Source organism: Amphibalanus amphitrite, unplaced genomic scaffold (genome assembly GCF_019059575.1).
Source record: "Amphibalanus amphitrite isolate SeventyFive unplaced genomic scaffold, NRLGWU_Aamphi_draft 000832F_arrow, whole genome shotgun sequence".
NCBI lineage: Eukaryota > Metazoa > Arthropoda > Thecostraca > Balanomorpha > Balanidae > Amphibalanus > Amphibalanus amphitrite.
Window position 1 is genome coordinate 62,485 of NW_024882326.1, and position 17,903 is coordinate 80,387.

Genomic DNA, 17,903 nt, shown 5'->3' on the forward strand with positions numbered 1-17,903 from the left:
TGCATTTGACATATAAACTGGACCATAAAACATGCATGACATGATATTTTTATATTGTGACCCTCAGTGACCTGACCTCTGTGACCTGACCTGGTATTAGTGACCTCAAATAGCAAAATATGTGTTTGACGAACATTTCCCCATCGATGATTTTCAATGAAATGCATTTTACTCGATTTTACAACGCATTTCTTGAAATGCCTGTAAACGGTGAAAATTCGACATTTGACCTGACCTGTGACGTCATCAGTTAGACCGAGGTCAATGAAATTGGGTCACAAGGTAGTTCCCCGTTGGGGCTATCCAACGCCGTTTGCCGCGTCGCTATGTTGCGTGGTTCGCGAGATCTAAGGGAGGGCCAAAATGCCCCCCCCCCCCCATCAGACCGTGTTGCTCGGCAGACCCAATCAGAGCGCGGGCTAAAAAAGGATAAAAACAATAAAGGCGATCAATATATAAACGAGTATCTTTGTTGGAAAATGTTGTCATTTTCTACTCAGGTCAATACCAATGTCACTTGAGGTCATTGAAGAAAAATATGATTCGACAAATCGACGTATAACCCGTGAAATGATGAGCTACGGCTTCGCGGTAAAGTGCAAGCGATAATTCTTTGCAACCTCTTGTGATGTAACTCAGAATGCTCAGAACTTATTATGCTCAGTTATATGCTCAGAATTTACTTCAGGGCGACGGTTCGTTCTCCTTGGACAAATAATGTGAAAATGGACATTTGTTTAGGCTTGTTCTGCAATAACGCTCAATACACTCTTTGTGCGACACCGATTCTACGAGCATCCTATTTCTCTCGTCGAGACGCGTCGGTTGAATCATAGTTTGACCTTCAGTTAGAAAATTTGACCTTCGGCTTTTGTCTGTTTTTTTATCTGATGCCTATTTCACGAAGGATTTGTAATTGCTGCGAGTCCCTCTCTGGCTGGTCAATTTGCCAGTGACCCCGGTGCGTCCCCCGGGCCGGAGGTGAACATACGGGCAAAGACATCTGCGGGTCCCTGGTTCAAATCCGGCCCGGAGGACGTTTTGACATGGAACGCATGCTAGGTCATTGGCAGTCGACGTCTTATTGGCTTGTTTGCGTTTCGCTCCAAATTCGTTTAAGATTCTTTTCAATTTGCGTCCAATAAAAATCCCAACTTGTCTACACATCAAACTTTTGTTTTGATTCTGCCTCGAATCTATCCATCTTCTCTTTGAGCGGTGGATATCCGTGTGTATTGTGCCTCCGTCACCCACTCTGAGCTCGCTACCATCACACCAGTCTGACCTCCCCCTCACCGTCCGGTGTTTCAGCTGAAGGAGTTCCTCTCCAAGTGCAAGGTGCGCACCTACAACCAGCAGATGAAGGAGGTGCTGGACAAGATCAAGGCGAACGCTGAGCACCTGGACGCCCGGCGGCAGACGCTGCCGTTCGAGTTGTCCGACCTGGAGGCGGTGCGCCGCTGGGAACAGGAGCGACGCACAGAGGGCACACCCTTCACCGCCTTCTACGAGCTCTGGCGCGCACGGCAGGAGAAGAAGAGCAGCGCCAAGCCCGGCAAGGTGGGTGATGCAGCGGCGTGAGGGGCTGAGTCGGCGTGGTGAGGGTGTGGGGATGAGGTCAGTGCGTGAGGATGGTAAATGGTGAAGCAATGATGGTATTTATAAGGAGCAATTGGTGTTTATGAGTGATTCTTATGACTCGGCAACCTCACTTGTGGCTTTTGGAAATTTGTTATGGAAAATATCCAGACGCACCTGTCTAGCCGCAGAGCGCGCCGCTGTGTTCCCACACTCCCCTCTAATCCCGTCCCCGCGGTGTCGCAGGACTCCAAGATCAGCGTGCGGGCCGGCCCGGACGCCGTGGACAGTGTCGACGAGGACGAGGAGAACTCGGAGGACGAGGTGCGCCCGTTCGACGAGGACGCGGAGGACGACTCCGAGGGCGAGCAGGAGGACGGGGAGATGGTGTTACGGTGAGTGTTTGGCACTTCTTGCCATCCGGTCGTACTGCGCATCTCGTATTGTATTGCATTATATTGCATTGTATTGTATGGTATTACCGTCGTTATAGCTTGAGCCTAGGAAGATACTGTTCGGGCACCGATTTCATTTAGTGACTGCATGACTGAACGAAGTTCTTCGCACCGTAGGATAGCCTGAGAAATCCGCTGTGGTGAAATATGTTGGGTACCTTTCAGTGATCATTCTTTGTGTGGTGGCTGAAAGTGAACACTCGAGTGAAGGTTTCGCGGACCAACTGTTTCGCGCGCGTAGCCGTCTCATTGTCTTGCTCTCGGTGCTAGGCAAAGTTTATAATTGTTGTAGGTCCCTGACGAAACCGCAGTGACATTCATTTCTCAACTAATCAAGTCACAACCGTCCCAGTTCTAAAAAATATGGGTTTAAAACGTCCTCCGGGCCGGATTTGAACCAGCGACCTATGGATGCCTGAGTGTTCCGCTACAGTCCACCGCTCTACCAACTGAGCTACCAGAGGCCTGGCGGTGGCCGGTTATGTCGAGCTGCGGCTGCAGAGCAAGCAGGTGTGTTGCAATCTCTGAATTTGGGTGTTACACTTTCACTCTGTCACAGGCCAGAACAGCGACGTCAAGCTTAGCGCATTTGGCATTGTTCCACTGGTTTGATATCCTCTGGTAGCTCAGTTGGTAGAGCGGTGGACTGTAGCGGCTCTCACAGGCATCCATAGGTCGCTGGTTCAAATCCGGCCCGGAGGACGTTTTAAATCGTCAGCCGGCTGGCAAATACGTTCTAAGCAGGACCGGTTCTTGCCCTCGATTCTGGTCTCTTGCCCAATAACGCGCTTCGACGCGACCTAACAAAAGGAACGCATCCGGCGCTGGACGGCGGATAGGGGCTCAATGAGTATCGTCTCCGCACTGCTGTGGGACATAGCTTCCGAGCAAGTGATAAATAAGCCTGAAATATTTACGATCTTACCGAAATACGAATACTTTATACCACGCTGATACAATGACACTACAAGTACAGTAAAAATGATTGAGTAAATCTGTCCCCATATATTTAAGTACATTTTGGCATCATGCGCTTAAAAAAAGATCTGTCCCATCACCGTATACGAACGCCTTTTGTTAAGTGCAAAACCGCCCACCACTTTCTAAGCTCTTCAGATGCGGCTATATAGGAAATTTTATCATTTGCGTAATCATGTCTCAAAAGTGCATTGTGAATGTTGTTAAGTGCTTTTATTTGATTTTCGTGCAAAACAGTCAGCAGACGGACTACATACAACATTTTACATCAATGAATCATGTTTGCAACGTTGCTTGGCAGACGTACAAAAACCAATACATAACACGCAATGTAATGATGAAAAACATAGTAAAATAACATACAATTACAATGCCTGTTTCAGAAACTCATTCTGAATTCTGACTGTCAAGTTTGTCAGTGAGATGACGGATAAGGTACAGTGCTAGGCGAGACAGAGCTCCTGGAGCCCTAGTTGCTGACGCGCCATTCGGTTCACAGGTTAGAGAGCGAGAGCGACGAGGTGGAAGACGAGGGCGACAAGCTCGAACCTCTGAAACCCTCCAAAAACAAACAGAAGAAGCAGCAGAAAAGCCAGAAACGGAAACGGCCGCAGCAAACCAAGGCCGGAGCGAAGAAGGCAAAGGTTCGCTGATGAATGCGGTTGTTACGGGGTTAGGGATTTTCAAATATACGACTGGCGAAGTGGAGCTGGTGTGGAATGTGGATGCTGCAACGAAAAACACTACCGGTGCACTGTGCAGACCCAAAAATATCACGTGGTACGTCGTGTCCAGTGAAGCACTATTTTCATCGATAGACACTTATTGTCTAATGTCTGTCAGCATGTAGGTAAGGTAACATGGCGGGCGAGGAAAGAACACAACCATTTCAGTCCCCGCTTTAGATCGGCAATATGCCCAGCCCATTGTATGCTGCCTGGAATGTTTAACCCCGTATACTCGTACACCCCAGAGGCGCTCACATCCCTGGGGTTGTCACTCGACCTTCACGTACAATAACAGTAAGCTTGTACGATGCGCACAAGCCGCTGACGACGAAAACAACAATCACATGCCAGCACAGATGGCTCAAGTAGGTATAGAAATCCCGTCCATGTCGAGACTCGAACCCCGGCCAGGTTCGAGCCCACAGCTTATAAGGACACAGCCGTATCACTGCTCTCGGACATTAGGACGGATGTGCGGGCCGCGGGGGCGCCTGGTAGGTCAGCACGTAGTGTACGGACGGCTGTAGCGGCGGCGGCGGCGGCGGGGGCGGTGCGGGAGGGGCCGGCGCCGGCTGCCGGGCGGCCGGCCGGCCCTGCAGTCGGCTGTAGCGCACCTCGGGCGCGATGCCGTGGCTCGAGAGCCGGTGTCGCGCCAGCAGGTCCTTTCGGGAGAAACTGGCATTACAGGGCCGGTAGTCGCACTTGTACGGTTTCTCGGCGCGGTGGGTGAACGAGTGCGAGCGCAGGATCTTGGCCGTGCTGAAGCGCTTGCCGCACGTGGGACAGCAGTGCGACTTGTCGCCCGTATGCACGTGCACGTGATTCTTGAGTGATGATTTGTACGGGAAGCGCTTGTGGCACACGTGGCACTCGTACGGTGTCTCGCCCAGGTGGATGGCGCGCACGTGCATGTTGAGGTGGTTCTCCAGGTTGAAGCCCTTCTGGCACACCTGGCAGATGAACGGTTTGGTGTCGCTGTGCATCAGCTGATGTCGCCTCAGCCGGGCGGCGCTCGTGTAACTCCGCGAGCACTGGTCACACTCGTACTGGTTGGAGCGGTGGAACGCGCTCACGTGCGCCTCCAGGGTGGCCTTGGAGATGTACGACTTGCGGCACTCCTGGCACCGGTAGGGCCGCTCGCCCGTGTGCGTCCTCTCGTGGATGACCAGCGCGGCGGCGCTGGGGAAGGCCCGGCCGCAGTAGCCGCACCGGTGGCTCTGCTCGTGCACCTTCATATGGCCGACCAGCGCGCTGCGGCGCACCACCTCGCCGCAGCGGCGGCACTGGACGCTCAGCTCGGGCACGGAGCTGTGGTCGGTGCGCAGGTGGGCGGCCATCGCGGCCTCGTCCACGAACGCCCGGCAGAGCTCGCAGTAGAGGCTGTGCAGCGCCAGGGGGTGCTGCTGCTCCGTGTGTCGGCACAGCGCCGCCACCGAGTCGGTCTGCTCCGAGCAGAAGGAGCAGCGCGCCGGCGCCGCGTGCGAGGCCAGGTGGCGCTGCATCAGGCCGCCCGTCTCCTCCACCTCTGTCAGACAGACCGGACAGCGGCCCAGCCGCGGGTGTCGGCAGCGCACGTGCCGCTGCTGCTCCCGGTACGCCGAGAACGTGGTCGGGCACCTGCCGGCCAGACCGGGGGCGGCGTCAGCCAACGGTAATCGGCGGCAGATGAGCTGTGCATACCGCCTAATTCATCGATCTTACGGTACGGAACCTACACTACACGTGCTCTGAATAATTTAACAGGACTGCTCACAAAGTCGGGGAAAAACGCCAACGAGCTGAAAGCATATCCAAATAAGTGCTCATTCATCCAGACGCGATTCGCCCTCTGACGTAACGAACTCCAGTCATTATGAATTGGCCCACGAGCACCTTGAACAATGACACTGGATATGAGAAACGCAAGCTAAAGCCAGTCTGCAGCGTTGACCAGTTGGGTTCGGCCGTCCCCTCTCGGTCCTTACCTGCTGCACGCGTAGCTGAGCCTCTCGTTGGCCTTCTGAGTGAGGTGCTCGGCCACGGCCTCGGCCGTCAGCTCGGCGTGCGAGGCCAGGTGGGCGCGGAACGCGTGCATATTGTCCCGCACGGCGTGGCAGTGCGGACACCGGTTCACCACCCGGACGCGCCGCTCCGAGGGCTCGTCGTCGTCGTCGGCGTCCGTCTCTGCGTCGTCGGAGGACCGGCCGCTGCCGTCGGCCTCGCAGCTCGGCTGTGGGCGGCGAGCGACGGTCACTGGAGAACTCAACAGTTCAGAGGCTCATTCGTGTTGGATGCGGTCATCATAGATATGGTGCAAATTCAGCGTTTTAGGGCATCTGCCCCGCTCCATCTCAATCAGATTCACGGCGCAGAACGCAATAATACTTGAGATAGAGGTGGTCCATATGCCTCTAACACCTGTGCGAATGTTGCTGAATGCACAACTGGGTTTAAGACGCTGAGAGATTCCTCAGTCATCCACAGTGCACCTTCCAGCCCACCTCCGGACAAGCTTTTCGCCGATTGGTCGGGATTAGCTTTCTTCGTATGTAAGCAACTACATGTCATACATCCAGGGAACCATAAAAACTAGCTTGGATGATCCAAACTCGTTTTTTATGGTTCCCTTCATATGAGTTGAGCATCCCAAACAGATCACAACCCGTAACATGACACAAATATTATAGATAATCTTTGTGTATTTCACAACTCGTACAACACCTATTGAAAAGAGTCATGATAACTCCTTACACCACGCAGCAGTCCTACAACCTGGATATTGCGGACATCAGAGATAACATTCGAATGAAGGCTAACCTGCACAAGATGGAGACATCTAGTCGCCCTGAAAGGGACCTTGAAACAGGTTAGAAAGATGTAGCTCCCACGTCACAGATACAAAGTACAAAAAGAAACTGACCTATCACGCACAAGACAACTGGAAAAAGATAGCAAAAAATCATCATAAAACGCTGCATAAACGTTCACCATAAAAGTATATACCAAACACCGGCATTCGCACGTGCACTGCAGGCACAGAGACCATCTTGATCATACAACTATTTTCGACTGCTATCAAAGGTGCAGTACAGAAATTCGTCGCCCTAAGACACGCTTGGTGTCACGCCGGCCTTGAGGGAGGACATGCCGTAGCTCCCCGCGGCTCCGAGACGCCTGTATCACCCCATCTCCGGGGACCTCACGAGGTGTGCGCTCGGAGCGGAGGGGTTAATGTCGGTCGGCGGGTTCAGCCGTACCACCGGCCCGACCGGCAGCGGGCGGTGTCCACCAACACGGACCAGGCACGGACGGATAATGCCAACGCAAACATCGGGCCACCAACCCCGCCCATATCGACAGCCCGAGCGCAGGGCGCAGCGCCCCTCACAGCTCCCCACACGGACCCATCGCGTCACTCTCCAACGCCACACACACACACACACCCCGCATCTGCACAGTTACCGCCCCGCTTCTAACACACCCATTCAGAGGCACAGAGCTGTAGTCCGTAACGACCCTTCCCCAGGCACAGAGTTGGAGTCCGTACCGACCCTTCCCCGGGCACTCAGTGCCGAGTGAGCCGCGAGTAGTTGGTCACCGGCTGAATGCCATGAATCTGCAGCTTGTGTCCGGCCAGCAGGTCCTTCCGCGAGAAGCTGCGGTCGCACCACTCACACTTGTACGGCTTCTCCGTACTGTGCGTGTGCATGTGCGTGCGCAGTGAACCGCGAGACGCGAAACACTTTCCGCAAATGTCGCAGATGTGCGACTTGTCGCCAGAGTGTGTGTTCATGTGCAGAGTCAGCGAAGACTTGTACGGAAACGCCTTCTGGCACACGTGGCACTGGAACGGCAGCTTGCGGTCGTGGACGGCGCGGATGTGCATCTTCAGCGAATACTCTGTGGTCATCTTTTTGCCGCAGACGGGACACTCGAACGGCGTCACGCCGGCGTGCGAGCGCATGTGCCGGATGAAGGCGGCCTTGGACTCGCAGCGCCGCTTGCAGCGTTTGCAGGCGTACGGGTTCTGGCGGTGGAAGGTGCGGATGTGGATATCGCGCACCTGTTTGGAGATGAAGGAGCGCTCGCAGTCGGGGCAGATGTAGGGCTTCTCGCCGGTGTGGGTGCGCTCGTGGTTGTCCAGGTTGGTGCGGCTGTTGAAGGACTTGCCGCAGTACTGGCAGTTGAAGTCCCTTTTGTGCACCTTCATGTGTCTCGCGTAGCTGACGTTGTTAGAGAGCACCTTGTCGCACTGGTCGCACTTGATCCGGCGCGACGAGTCGGCGCCCACGCCGTGCACGCCGCGCGCGTGCTCGATGAAGCCCTGGTTGTCGAAGTGTTTGTTGCAGAGCTCGCAGTAGTTGTTTTTGGTCTGCGTCTCGGGGTGTTTCCGCGTCACGTGCAGTTTGAGCTGCGCCTTGGTCTCGAACGGCAGCAGGCAGACGGCGCAGCTGTTCTGCTCGCCGTGCGCGGCCACGTGCCGGCGCATCCGGCGCAGACTGTCCACGGCCTGCCAGCAGACGAAGCACCGCCACACGGCCTGCGTGTGCGCCTTGCGGTGGTGACGCTGCAGGCTCTGCAGCGACCGGAATATGCTCGGACACGAGTCACACTTGAACACCTCCTGCACGCCCGCCGCCGACTGACCGGCCTCGCCGGGCGCCCCGGGCACAGTGTCCGTCTCGGCCGGCGGCGGCGCCGTCTCGGGCCCGTCCGGCGGCCGCGCCTGGGTGACGGCCGCCGCCGGGCTGTCGGCGCCGTGCATCTGCTGCACGGCCTGCGCCAGCACGTCGTCCGGTCCGCCCGGGTACTCCATCTCCAGCGCCGGGATGATGAGCCCGTCCGAGGGGGCCTCCGGCGCCGGCGACGGCGAGCGCTGCTGCTCCCGCTCGTGCGTCAGCTGGTGCACCTTCAGCACCATCGGGTTGATGAAGAGCCGGCCGCAGCGGTCGCACATGTTGGCCACGCGCAGCGGCCGGCCGTCCGAGAGGTTGGTGGTGTCCTCGTCCTCGTCATCGTCCTCATCCTCGGCGGCGTCGTCCTCCTCTGCGGCGGCGGTCTCCAGTTTCAGCGAGCTGGCCAGCTGGACGGACAGAGGAGGCGGCGTCAGCGGACGGCCGGACACACACGGCGGCGCGGCGGCCGGCGGCCCGCCCAGCCGCCTCACTCGTCCGGCCGGCCGGCCGGCCCACGCGAGTCCCTCCGATTCTCCAGCCAGCGTGAGCAGCCGCCCTATCTGCACTTTGGCTTACATAGATGACTGGTAGGTGGCGGTACAGAATACTGGCATTGCCGGTGCACACGGTGTTTTGTGCAATGTTTTTTTTCAACGTTTTTGTTATTGAATGAATACTTTAGTTTGTCATAAGTCATACCTTCACGTCCACCAAATGACGGACACCCAGAACACGCTCAAACACCTTCACGATTACAAACAAAGCAGGTGACATAACAAGTAACCCCAATCCATATGGTATGGTATCAATATATCAATATCAATATATATGGTAATATATATGGTAATATCAATCAATATGGTAGGTATCTTCCAAACTTAATCCATGACGTACCGTACCCTGTCTCTGTTTCATCTAATCTATCGTGAACCCACCCTCACTCGCCAGTGGGAATACCCTCCGTCGCTCACCTCGCCGTACGAGGGATCGGCGGCCTGGTCCGGCTCCGGCTCCGGGTCGTCGACGCCCTCCGGGTTGTCGGCGTCCTCGTCGGCCAGCGTCCTGACTCGCTCGGCGGCGCGCCGGGCTGGCCGACGCTGCCGAACCGCCGCCGACCCTGAAACAAAGGGGCACAACCGGCCTGTGAGTCGAGGTTACATTCAGCTGCTGTAATGGCTCTTACAAAGGCCAACAAGAAACTAGTTAATGTCGTGCCAGTCCAAGACATTGCCAGCTTTAACGATACATTTACACTTACAATGTATACAAAACATATTATATAGCTTGATGCATTTGTCTATGAGTGAATTTATCCGTTCTGTCGCTCCTTACCGACGTCCTCCGCGGAAGAAGAGGCAGCAGCAGTCTTCGCCCTGTACGATGTGTCTTTTAAAACAGCGACCGTCTTGATACGCGACTTTCTCTTCTTGGGCTGCGGTGCCGTCTCCTCTGCTTTTCTCTTCCTCCCCTGCACCTTATCACCCTCCCCCTCTGGCTCAGTAGGTCCCGTCAGCTGAGCCTCGTCATATCGTGCGCACGTGCGGATGAACTTATTCTGCACCTCTGCGCGCGTGTCGTCCAGCCGGGTTTTGATCTCTCGCAGACGGGCCTCGAACGAGTCGACCACGTTGAGCAGCGAGGCGCACGACTCGCAGAGCACGTCCGAGTGGTAGGTGAAGTTGGCCCGGTGGCCCGTCACCTGGCGCAGCTTGATGGCGTACGTGGTGCTCGTCTGGTGGGTGGTGTTGCTGAAAATGTCCAGCACCGGGTGGTTGGCCAGGCGCATGTCGCAGATGAGGCAGTGGGGCGGCGGCGGCGGCGGCGGCGGCGCCAGCTGCTGGGACGGCTGTGCCTCCGGCACGGACAGCGCCACCTTCTTGTCCACCTGGTCGGGCTGCGGCGGCGGCACGTGGTGGTCGGTGACGGCCGCCGCCACCGGGAGCAGCGGCTCAGCCAGCAGCGGGTGCCCGTAGTGGACGGCCAGCTGCTCCGCCGACACGTCGCCCGGCTTCGACTCGCGCACCACCAGCTTGTAGACGTCGCCGGCGGCGCTGAGCTGGTACGCGCCGCCGGCCAGCTCCGTGCCGGCGCCGATAAACTGTAGCTCGTGGGAGACCGACTTGTCCAGCTCGGCGCCGGCCTCAGAGAAGGCGCCGACCGCCTGCACGCAGAACGCCGCCTCGCCCTCCTTGTCGCCGTCCTGGCGGCGGAGGCAGACAGGTCAGAAACGGGCAGACCGAGTGGTGTGTCAATGGCTGGGGTGGGCCAATCGAGCAGGAATGGGTCAATAACAAGAGGTCAATAACGGAGGGGAGCTGGCCCCTACTGGTGGAGTGGGGCAATAAAGGAGTAAAACGAGTCTATGACAGAGGAGCCGGTCAATGAATAAAGGGAGCGACTGAATGACTAATAAGTAATAGGAGAGGGTCAATAATGACGAACAGACCAACAAGGGGAGAGACTAAGACAGTAAAGGGGGAAACGGGTCAATAATGGAGCGGAGGGTCAGTAGCGGATCTCCCGACCCTCTTACAAACTTCTCCCCACAGTCCGTCCCCAGAGTGCGGCAGTCCTCCCTTCCCACGTGCCCGGCCGCGCCGCCGACCGAGGCCCGCTGCGGTACCGTACCTGGTGTACCAGCTCGCCGGGCCGCGCAGCCACCACCGTGTAGTGTCCGGCCCGCAGGTAGGTCTCCTGCGGGCCCGGGCTGAGCGTGGCCACGGAGGACGGCGGCAGGGCCTCCTGGTCCGAGTAGGACGCCGCCTGCAGCGCCTGCTGGCCGCCGTACGGTGAGCCCGCGTCGCGGCCCAGCTCGTCGTCCACCTCCGGGAAGTAGCTCGAGGACGAGGCGCGCAGCGACTCCATGGCTGCGGCCGCTGCTCACTGTGAGTGCGATATCACATAGACGTGGCTCCGGAGGCTGCGGGCAGACGGCGCCTGACAGTTAGTGACTGATGGCAGTCAGGAGGTATGATGGTGTAAATTAGTGTGAGGTCCACTGTGAATGAACATTCTAATGTTCATATATCAAAGCTATTCACACCAGGGCCCTATATTATGTACTTCATCTTGTCAAATGTTTCCAGAAAGTATTTAGTGCTGATGTGGCCTAAAGCTGCAGGCTATCTTTTGTCTTGTCTTAGTTACAGTGCTAAACCAAAATGAAAACTAGAATGTCATCACAATGGTCGAGCCACTCATTTTAAAATACAGCCAATGAACACAACAAGTACAACAGTACAATGTCACTGGTACATCCAGGGGGGAGGGGGGCAACTTAGCTAAAGTGAGAATGAGTAGAGGTGGCCTGGGCCATAGTGTAATTTCACCCCCTCTTTCCAAATTGTGTTTATACCTTTAAAATCTCCTCTCACCAAAGGTGACTGACCTGGAGTGGGTTACCTGGTCGACAAGAGTAATGTGAAATGTTTACAAAGTAATATGAAGGCATGGGACGCGTGCACTACCATTGTCCATTTCTATATTTTTCTTTACAGTAAAAAAATATTCATGATGTCAGGGCTGTGACAAAAAATGAGTGGCCTAAATCTGATGAGAAAACAGGATTTAGGGTACTCTAGGTACCCTTCTGCATGGACGACAGTGAAAACAGGGCGCCTGGGGCGATTTGATCAAGGTTCGTGAAATTCACACGTGATGTTTAGCATGTAGAAGGCACACGGAGGGGGAGAAGTTCCAAATGTCACGTGACCAATATGCCCTCCGGCGCCCTGTTTTCACCGGCGTCCTTCTGCATGAGTTGCCCCCTCCCCCCAAATGCTAGTCTGAATCCATCAGTGCTTAAGCTCTAATAACCCAATATGCCAGCAATAATTTATGGTGATTGGAGAGATTAAAATTAACAGGAAGTTGCTAGGCTATTCGCGAAAAACAGGGGCTCTGGTATTAACTGGATTTTTTGCCAGCTGGCGCCGTATGGTGGCGCTAGCAGAGCTTCTTACATATCAATGCTAGATATAAAAGAATAAATATTTACCAATCAATTTTTCATTTAAAGCCATTTGAAATATTTATGTCCATCCTACTACCGCGCTTATATCTAAAATTAAATACCTTTCGTGCGTCGCCAGCTGGCCAGCCAGCTGACGCAATCCAGTTTTTACCAAAGCCCGAAAAACAGCATCCTGATCCTGTTGAAAAAAAATGGGAATCAACCCACCTTGACCTGCTTTTGGTATTCTTTTCCTCGTCAAGCCCTTGCGCCGGTTGTGATGTTATCCGCCATACCTGCTATGCCTAAACGATCGAAATGTCTAATAAATTTGAAAACCTGAAACAAAAATGCGCAAAATTTTACAGCAAGCGACCCCGACAACCTCGGAGTCCTCCGGATCTAACCGTATTATTTGTTTTGATTTTTTAGCTACTTCTTCAAATATGGCAGCTGTAGTGCAAACTGCGCATCTGAGACATTTCTGGTGAAAGATTTCTGTTCGAAAATATATGCTGAAGGCGTTTTTCGGCAAAAGCCAGCTAGACGATTGGCGAAAATCTTCGTCTTTCTGTTCGTCGAGCAGGAATTTTTATGACCTGCAGTTATTGAACATTTTTTTGCTTGATGTGTGCTCGCTTTAGCGTCGTGGCGACTGGCAAGATTCTTACAGATAGGCGACTGGTCATTTCAATTAAAAAAATGTAAGTGGCTTTACACTGTGGTAAGTGGCATGAAACATTTTCCTGTGCTCTGCGCTTGCGTTCTTAGTGAAATGTTGGTCTTAGTTTATTTTTTAAAATGCTGAAATCATTGTATTTCATTGATTTTAGAGAATGAGAATGCAGACATAAACCAGTTTAGCATGCAGTTTGGATGTTATTTCAACAAACATCTACTTACACCTTAAATCTGCAAGACCTTTAGCCGGATGAGGTACCCTACCTCAACCGGCCGATCCGGCTAAATGTCTTGCAGATTTAGGGTGTAAGTAGATGGGTAGTCTCTTAGCAGACGTCACCCAAGCTGCCATATCTAGGTCTCACGTGCACAACAATTGTCTTTTCACAGTTAGATATATAACAAAACATAATCTAACCTGACCTAACCTTACCTACAACCTACCAACCTACCTAACTGGATACGGCAGCTCGGGTGATGTCTGCTAAGTCCTAAGAGAATACCTGAGGTAGCATAACAATATGTTTTTGCCTCTAAGGCTGTTGGCCTTTTCCTTTTTCCCTTGTTGCCTCACGTAGCATCCTACCGACTGGTGGTGGTAGCTGCAGGGGCCTATGCGGCTGCCATGCCACTTATCACATCTTATCACACTTATCACACCTTCACACTTATCACATGCCTATGCCACTTATCACATGGGATGGGTGATGACCCTTTTCCTTTTTCCCTTGACAGTTGGCATTTTTTTAAGATGTAACCACCTGTTGGTCATAGGTGCCTGACCAGACATGCCTCCATCCCAATGTTTTTGCCCCATTCCTCTGTCCCCCATTTTGCCCATTACTGGGACTGGCAGCTGCTTCATGTGATATTTTGGCTGTTCTTTTCTGACCTCACCTAACTTGGTTTTACATTGCAGTCTATCTACAAGATCTTAGAAGGTGAAGCACAAGCCAGAGTACTCATCAATAAAAGGATTGGAGAAAGTTTGAGGCAGCTGTGGAGCACCATCTGAGCCCTGAGGTGGGTGGAACACATGGGGTACTGGCCAAGTTCACTGTACTAAAGCCTGTTGTGTCTGCTCTTCACAACAAATCCCACCACTCAGTGCGTCTGCGCTAGGTGTGGTAACCTGCGGTGTGGCCGGGAGCCGTCTGGCGGTGACGCGGCCCGTGGCGCCCGTCCGCGCTGCTCCACCATGGAGAGCGGTGACTCGGAGTACGAGGAGGAGGAGATGGTGGTACTGGTGGAGCTGCACGGCCTGGTCGACGACGAGCTGCTCACCAAGGGCTGCTCCTACCAGTTCGTCGGCATCGACACCGACAAGCCGGTGCTGCAGCTCGGCAAGTACAACTTCCTGGGACACTACGAGGACCAGATCGGCTCGGCGCTCTTCCTGGGCCAGTCGACCGACGATGGCGGTCAGAAGACGTGGTCCAAGGTGTGCTTCTCCGACAAGAAGCTGTCCATGCAGCGCGTGTTCCTGAGGAAGAAGGGCGAGGAACCGCCGCCGGTGACGCCGCCTCCCGAGGCAGAGGACTCGACGGAGGAACCGGAAAAGGAAACGGAGTCAGGCGGGGGGTCGGAGAAGGACAGGGAAACGGAGCTGGAGCCGTCCTCTGGAACAGCAGAGAAGGAAAAGGAGCCGTGCTCTGAAACAGCAGAGAAGGACCAGAAGCAGGCTGGTGACGCGAAAACGGACTCAGCACCGGCAGAGGGCGGTTCGGATGTGGAGATGACGCCCGCGGAGGGCTCAGGGACACAAAAAGCTCAAAATTCAGACAGTGAACCACCTTCGAACAGCGATAAACCTTGAACGTTAAAGTGCCCTCCCGTGTGAACGTTTTAGTGTCATGAACTTCGTGCACGTGTGTCGCGGACCATGTGGACCTCCGCGATGATGACGTGCATGACGTGCTCGCCCGTGTCGCCGCTGTCCCGTGTCGCTCGTGCGGCGGCCCGCTGCGTTTCGCGGTAGTTGTGACCGACAGTGACGTGGAACCACCGCGTGACCCGTCGAGCTGGTGACTTTTCCGATTCATATCGCCGATTGCGGTGTTTATTTTTGTGTGCCGGCCGTTTGGTTATCGCGTGAGCGGCGGGCTCGGCCGGTGTCGCACCCTGTGACGGCGGCGACGGCGGTCAGCTCCAGTGGTCACGCTCACGCTCCCCGCCGAGTGACCTTCGCCGGTCGGTGGCGCCGCGCCCCGTCCGACACCGTTACCCCGCCGGAGTTCGGTGCTCACATCGCTCCATTGCAGGGTGCCGAGGGGAGGGACAGACGGTGCCCGGGGTGCGGCTCGGTCCCTGTCGATTGCTGTCAGCTTGCTGTGATGTTTCTCAGCTGCCGAACAGTCGTGGACGATTTTGACAGCATGTTGCTCCGGATGTGTCGAATGTTTCCGAAGCAGGTTGTGTTTGAATGTGCATTGTTTTGTTTCGGTCATGTCATGATTGATATCAATTTCGTACCTACTCGTTTAAATGTTTCCATACGTCTTGGGTGCGATAATTCACACGTCTGAGAGCAAACTATCATATTTCGTAGTAAATGAATAAGTTTCAAAGACAGTTTCACAGCTCGAACTTTTTGCCTTCGCCACAAACCCTTTTCAAAAAAGTTCATGATGAAAGACCTCGTGTTTACAAAAGGAACGTGATGTGAGTACTTTGAACATCTGAAGATTACGAACCGTAGCCTCATACTAAAGTGAACATTTTTTACAATGAGCCTCAAGACAGCGCTTACTAACATTACTTTGAACATTTCTAAAATATAAACCGGAGAATTTGTGACCCGGAAAACATTCCCCGTCAACTGACCGTGGAAGATAGGTATGTGTCGCACAAAAGTGGATCGCTGCAGTATTTTGTGCCGTACTTTTCACTCTGAAGCATTGTTAGCAGCTACCCACAATTTACCAGGCATGGAGCTCAGGAAAACCGAATAAAATCGCGCTGTATTTTCCGTCTCAATTATTTCATACGAAGTCACGCACAACGGCACAAACCCTCTGCTGCTCGGCTTTCACCACCAGCCCGCCCGCCTCTGGCCTGCATTACATCCCTGGACCCATCCGCGGACGGAATATGTAAAACCACGGAGATCCTATCCGGGCGCGGAGCAGCCGCCACTGAATATCTGAACAGACCGGGCGCATTATCAACACGTCCGGCGGAGGTCGGCCAGCGCCAGCGCCCGGCCGCGTGTCATTAGCCGGAGCGGCTGACATATGGTGACACCTGGCGCTGTGGCGTACCGCGGCCAGCAGTTAGGGGCACCTGTCCGCGACTGGACGGTCTGTTCATCACGCCACGCGCAGTGCTGCGTGATGGGGATGACATGGTGTTGATATCCAAAGTTGTGTAGTCGCTACGTTTCGCTACACGAGTATGAGCTAGCTGCCGACTGATAACTGCTAACTACTGGCGACTTTAATCGGCCGTTTGGTATGTGTAATGGTATTGGCGCTGGGAGCTCGCGTGTCTGTTTTGGTCGACTGTCATCGCGGTCCTCCCGTGCGGCTGCGGAGGTGGCTGGCTGTCGGCAGCCACTTGCTGTCATATTTACAGCGACGCGATGACACACTGGATGACAGCTGTCAAAGGGGACCTACCGCCGTGGCTGATAACGTCAACACATGGCCGCAGACCTGTAATCGACACGGGCTGAGTGCTTTGAGCTGTTTGAGGCGGCTCAAACCTTTTTGTACCGCTGTCGCTGTGATTCAGCGTGTCGCATAGGCCACAGCGGTCAGCGGTCACTGAAAATGTGGTAGAGGCGGGCTTTTCACATGGCCAAGGCCGAGCGGTGTGTCGCCTCCCTTCACTGTCCTATAGAGCTGACGGCAGGGGAATAGAGGCGAGCCATTCTATCGCCTTATTTGACGAGGACTGAGGAGCTGCCGTGAACGACACTGTTGCGGCCTACGACGTGGTCCCATCGTGTCAGCCACACGAGCCGGTGACAAAGTTACATGCTCGCAAGTCGGCAGTGCTTTGATAACTGCCTGACTGCAAGCATGACAGTGCTACAGCCGTGCAAGTGTACTTGTTCTAAAACGGCTTTAGTAGCAAAGTACGAAGGCGTGCTAAATGCTGAACGACGTCTGAGCAGACGTGTTTCACTGCTGGCCATTGTAACCGCTGATCGCGTCGAGCGTGGTGATGTAGCCTTCCACTGCGTCTGAATGCAAATGTCTCGGTCAGGACTAGCGCTCGTGCGCGTCTGAAGGTGCTACTGTGGGAGGGCCAAATTTGGGTCGCTCTCCCTCGATTATCCTCGACGCAAATTATCCCCGTCGCGACGGGACACTTATATCCAAGTCGCCCCCGCCCGCTGCCGCTAGCCGGATTCTAATCCAACCACAGGACGCTGTGTGTAGGCAGAATGGCGTTCCCGCGGTATAACATCGCTCCATACGCAACAAACGTTTACACCACGTCTGCTACTGTGAGTCGACGCATGATTTGGCGAGCCGAGTGGCCGGAGAGCGGTGGCGCTACCCGGCAACAGAGCTGAGCTTGGTTTGCCACCGGCATCTGACTACCGAGAAACCAGACACCCTAAACCGGCTATCGAATTTATGGAAATCCGGCTGCAGTGAGCGCCAGCTTCAATTCATGATGCATGGCGCGGCCTGACAGGTCCACTTCAGGCCAAATCAGGCTCCCAGCCTCCTGGATCGGGCGCCGATCATGGGCCGGGCGGCCGCGCAATTTGTCCACTCGGATGACCTCTGATTGAAAGGTCGAATGGATCGTGTGCAGCTCTGCCGGAGCGGTTATTTAGCGGTCAGACTGCTGCGTCACTGCACTGGGACAGAGCTGGCCGGAGCGGGGGCGGGCGGAGAGCTAAGCCCCCGGTAAATCAGCG

General features: G+C 54.7%; 3 protein-coding genes and 2 non-coding genes across 15 annotated transcripts in view; 3 read left to right on the top strand and 2 right to left on the bottom strand.

Annotated features, from left to right (window-relative positions):
• Positions 1-3,717, top strand: part of LOC122366804 (nucleolar complex protein 2 homolog) — a 22,728-nt gene extending 19,011 nt beyond the window's left edge. For all 9 annotated transcript variants that reach the window (XM_043339400.1, XM_043339407.1, XM_043339403.1 and 6 more), the window contains exons 12-14: positions 1,312-1,560; positions 1,825-1,973; positions 3,511-3,717. In XM_043339400.1, coding sequence (XP_043195335.1) covers positions 1,312-1,560; positions 1,825-1,973; positions 3,511-3,664 — 552 coding nt within the window. In that variant the 3' untranslated portion in view covers positions 3,665-3,717. The remainder of the gene's footprint in view (positions 1-1,311; positions 1,561-1,824; positions 1,974-3,510) is intronic.
• On the bottom strand, positions 2,411-2,497 carry Trnay-gua. Its single transcript is given in 2 exon segments — positions 2,411-2,446; positions 2,461-2,497. It is a non-coding gene; the product is annotated as a tRNA-Tyr (tRNA).
• Positions 2,649-2,735, top strand: Trnay-gua. Its single transcript is given in 2 exon segments — positions 2,649-2,685; positions 2,700-2,735. It is a non-coding gene; the product is annotated as a tRNA-Tyr (tRNA).
• On the bottom strand, positions 3,210-12,780 carry LOC122366803 (zinc finger protein 135-like). 2 transcript variants are annotated; one of them, XM_043339398.1, is made up of 6 exons: positions 12,575-12,780; positions 11,023-11,314; positions 9,727-10,594; positions 9,366-9,511; positions 5,704-5,948; positions 3,210-5,356 (listed from the first exon to the last, which is right to left on the bottom strand). In XM_043339398.1, the coding sequence occupies exons 2-6, from the start codon at positions 11,257-11,259 to the stop codon at positions 4,201-4,203; spliced, it is 2,652 nt and encodes an 883-aa protein (XP_043195333.1). In that variant the 5' UTR covers positions 11,260-11,314; positions 12,575-12,780; the 3' UTR covers positions 3,210-4,200. The 2 variants fall into 2 exon arrangements, with proteins under 2 accessions (XP_043195333.1, XP_043195332.1); XM_043339397.1 differs by lacking the exons at positions 3,210-5,356; positions 5,704-5,948 and adding an exon at positions 6,400-8,801 and having other exon boundaries at positions 12,575-12,771.
• Positions 12,781-12,964: 184 nt separating this feature from the next.
• LOC122366805 (general transcription factor 3C polypeptide 6-like) lies at positions 12,965-15,990 on the top strand. 2 transcript variants are annotated; one of them, XM_043339409.1, is made up of 2 exons: positions 12,965-13,070; positions 13,947-15,990. In XM_043339409.1, exon 2 carries the CDS (start codon positions 14,226-14,228, stop codon positions 14,841-14,843), a length of 618 nt encoding a protein of 205 aa, XP_043195344.1. In that variant the 5' UTR covers positions 12,965-13,070; positions 13,947-14,225; the 3' UTR covers positions 14,844-15,990. The 2 variants fall into 2 exon arrangements, with proteins under 2 accessions (XP_043195344.1, XP_043195345.1); XM_043339410.1 differs by having other exon boundaries at positions 12,965-13,050.
• The last annotated feature ends 1,913 nt before the right edge of the window (positions 15,991-17,903 follow it).